The 2,840-nt window shown below is 40.5% G+C and overlaps 1 protein-coding gene across 1 annotated transcript in view; it reads left to right on the top strand.

Annotated features, from left to right (window-relative positions):
• RBBP9 (RB binding protein 9, serine hydrolase) overlaps nucleotides 1-2,840 on the top strand; it is a gene marked incomplete in the record, with an annotated part of 5,416 nt that continues 2,576 nt past the window's right edge. Inside the window, 2 exon segments of the mRNA XM_072409469.1 lie at nucleotides 1-152; nucleotides 225-267. Coding sequence (XP_072265570.1) covers nucleotides 36-152; nucleotides 225-267 — 160 coding nt within the window.

Here is a 2,840-nt window from a genome sequence, read left to right as displayed (position 1 = left end):
ATTTCCTGCACACAGCAGCAGTGTGTAATGTAAGCATGGCTGATGTCTTGTCTGCAGATTGTCCTGTAAAAGCTGTGATAGTCCCAGGGAATGGAGGAGGGAATGTGGAGTCCTGTATCTGGTACGGGTGGACCAAAAAGAGACTAGAAAAGGTAAAAATGAGTTGTACATTGTAGAGTGAAATCTAAAATACTTTACAAAATATGTGATTCCTATATTTGCAGATTCCAAATTTCAAGTGTTTGCTTCAAAACATGCCTGATCCATGTAAGTATATTATTTTGTTTCATATGCAAAGCAAATTCCATCAGACTGCTGTTTTCCTGTTGTATTAAAATGGTAAACATACAGCTTTGTAATTTATTCAAAACTTAAAGCCAATATGGTCCTCTTTAGGTTGATTTCACATTTATCCGGCCGCATAGATGTACTTTATTTCTATAAACTGCCTACCAGGGTAAAAAAGACAAGGTAATGCACTTTTTTTGTTTGCATTCCAATGATATTGTTTCTATCAGTGTGCTGCACTGCTGGCTGTCTGGCAAGGTGCATTGGGATGCCATTTAGAAGAAAAAGACACCGCATTCACCTCTTCTCTGGAACATAGACAGGAGGGGTTCTGTAGTTAGCAGAGATCGTTGGGAATAAAGTAAATGATATGAATGCAGCACAGAGAGCACACATTTCAGGCAGATTAAATGGTAACAATTACTAAACGGCTATAGCTAGAATGTAAGCTCTTCGGGGCAGGGTCCTCTCCTCCTGTGTCACTGTCTGTCATTTGCTACCCCTATTTAATGTACAGTGCTGTGTATTATGTTGGCGCTATATAAATACTGTTTATTAATAATAATAAAGGCTCCAGACTATTTTTCTTTAGTGGAAGGGGAGGCAAAATGGCTCTTTTGATAGTAAAGGTTGCTGACCCCTGCCTTAGGTTAATTTCAGACATGTGGTGTCAAGCAAAGCATATAACAGCTCCCATTCTTACAGCAAACTGCTGCTGTGTGGTTTGGTGAGGCAAAGCACACCACAAATAACAATATGTGCATACAGGTGCCACTACCACTGTGACCACAGCACAGATCTTCAGGCCACAACCTCCACGGCCAAAAGCATCATGTCGTTTTTGCGAGCCGCACCGCAATATGGCTCACCACGGGTCTGAAATGGTCTTGAGCGTGCCCCTTCCCTAATCAAATGTTTAAATAGTATTTAAACAGTTACTTGGTATAGCTCCTAGTAATTGGCTTCCAGAATAGGCAGTGTTACTTAGTCTGATTTTACTTTGCAAAGGTTTGTAGGAATGTCCTCCTTTACATCCACATGGTAAATATCTTACACCCCACCTTGATTGTTTCTCACCTTTGCTTGGATTCACTATTGATTTGACAGCTGAGGTCCCACTGTGTCCAAGGGTCACCCATTGCAACTCTTTCTGTAGTGATCTGTAGTCCCCTGAACAGTGATCATTATTAGAGGATACTTAAAAGTGTAATTGCACTGTATTTAAGTGCTGTTGTTACACACACGATCATTGATACACATCATATAATCTGCCTTTCGTGTCATATGATGTATAACTTTAGTTCCAAGAAACTTCCTAAGTAAACCCTTTTTTCTTAAAACAGTCCTTTCTATTTCAAAGCAGAACTACCAGAAACTGCTGACAGGAAACCCTTTTAATGAATGAAGAAACTGTCTCTTGTGTCAAAGTTGTTTTTCTGCTTTGTCATCTTTTTTTTTTGTAGTGTACACTGAACTGCACATTCACTGCTTACGGCTCTATTCAACATTCCACAATGTCAGTAATTGATTTCCACCAGGAAATGTTTGAAGGATGTCTGATTTTTTAAACCAAGCCCTTAAGCTGGGTACACACGTGCAACTATTGTCGTTGGAAAGGAACTTTCATGATCCTTTCCAACGACTAAGGACTGCACAATGCATGAACGAGTGCTGTACATACAGAACCATTCTGCTCTATGGAGAGGGGGCGAATGACAGAGTGGCACCCCGCTGCGCGCTCTCCCCCTTTCCTTGCATTGGGATCGTTCATTGTCCATTGTCCGTGGATCTGCCAGGACAGTCGTTCGGACGATGGACGACGGGCACTGTACACACACCAGATTCTCGTCCGATATCAGCCCTGAGCCGATTATCGGGCGAGAACCATTGGACGTGTGTACGTAGCTTTAGTGTACAGTCTCGGCACCTTTCTTTATAACTCCTGTTTGAAGTGGGTGAAAGACTACAAATCTGAAAAGGACTAAGAGAAGATCGGAAGCGCCAATGAGTGCAGACATTGGTTCCTTTTCTCAGGTAGGTCTGCCATAATATGCAAAGTTGTGGTGCATAGTTGCACATTATTGCAAAAAGCTCCTGGGGGTCCAAAACTGGCCATTTAATTTTGCTTTAACCCAAAGGTAAACCTTATATTACGCCACCCACTGCTTATGTAATTTTTTTCCTTTTTGAAATTTGAATTGTACACAAACTCTCTTACTGGTTTGTTTGCACACATACATGTCTTTAGTTATTTAATGATAACTTATCATTGGAATTGATTTACTAAAGGGGTTAAGACTGAGCAAAGTGAATTGTCACTCTGCATGGGCTAACTCAAAAATCTTTGAGAATGTGTTAAAAATGGCTCTTGCAAAGAATACCCAATCACATGCAAGGAAATGGTGAAAAGACAGGATTTTGCACATGACTGAATGGGTGGTCAGCAGAGCTTCACCTCATTCAATAAGCCAAATGGATTATCCTCTACAGAGTTTTCATTTACATTGCTAATTAGTTTAAATTTCTTCAGTAAATCAATCTCATTGTGCAAA

Source organism: Pyxicephalus adspersus, chromosome 4, assembly GCF_032062135.1.
Source record: "Pyxicephalus adspersus chromosome 4, UCB_Pads_2.0, whole genome shotgun sequence".
NCBI lineage: Eukaryota > Metazoa > Chordata > Amphibia > Anura > Pyxicephalidae > Pyxicephalus > Pyxicephalus adspersus.
Note: the sequence above shows the minus strand (reverse complement) of the source record. Positions and strands in the feature narration are given on the sequence as shown.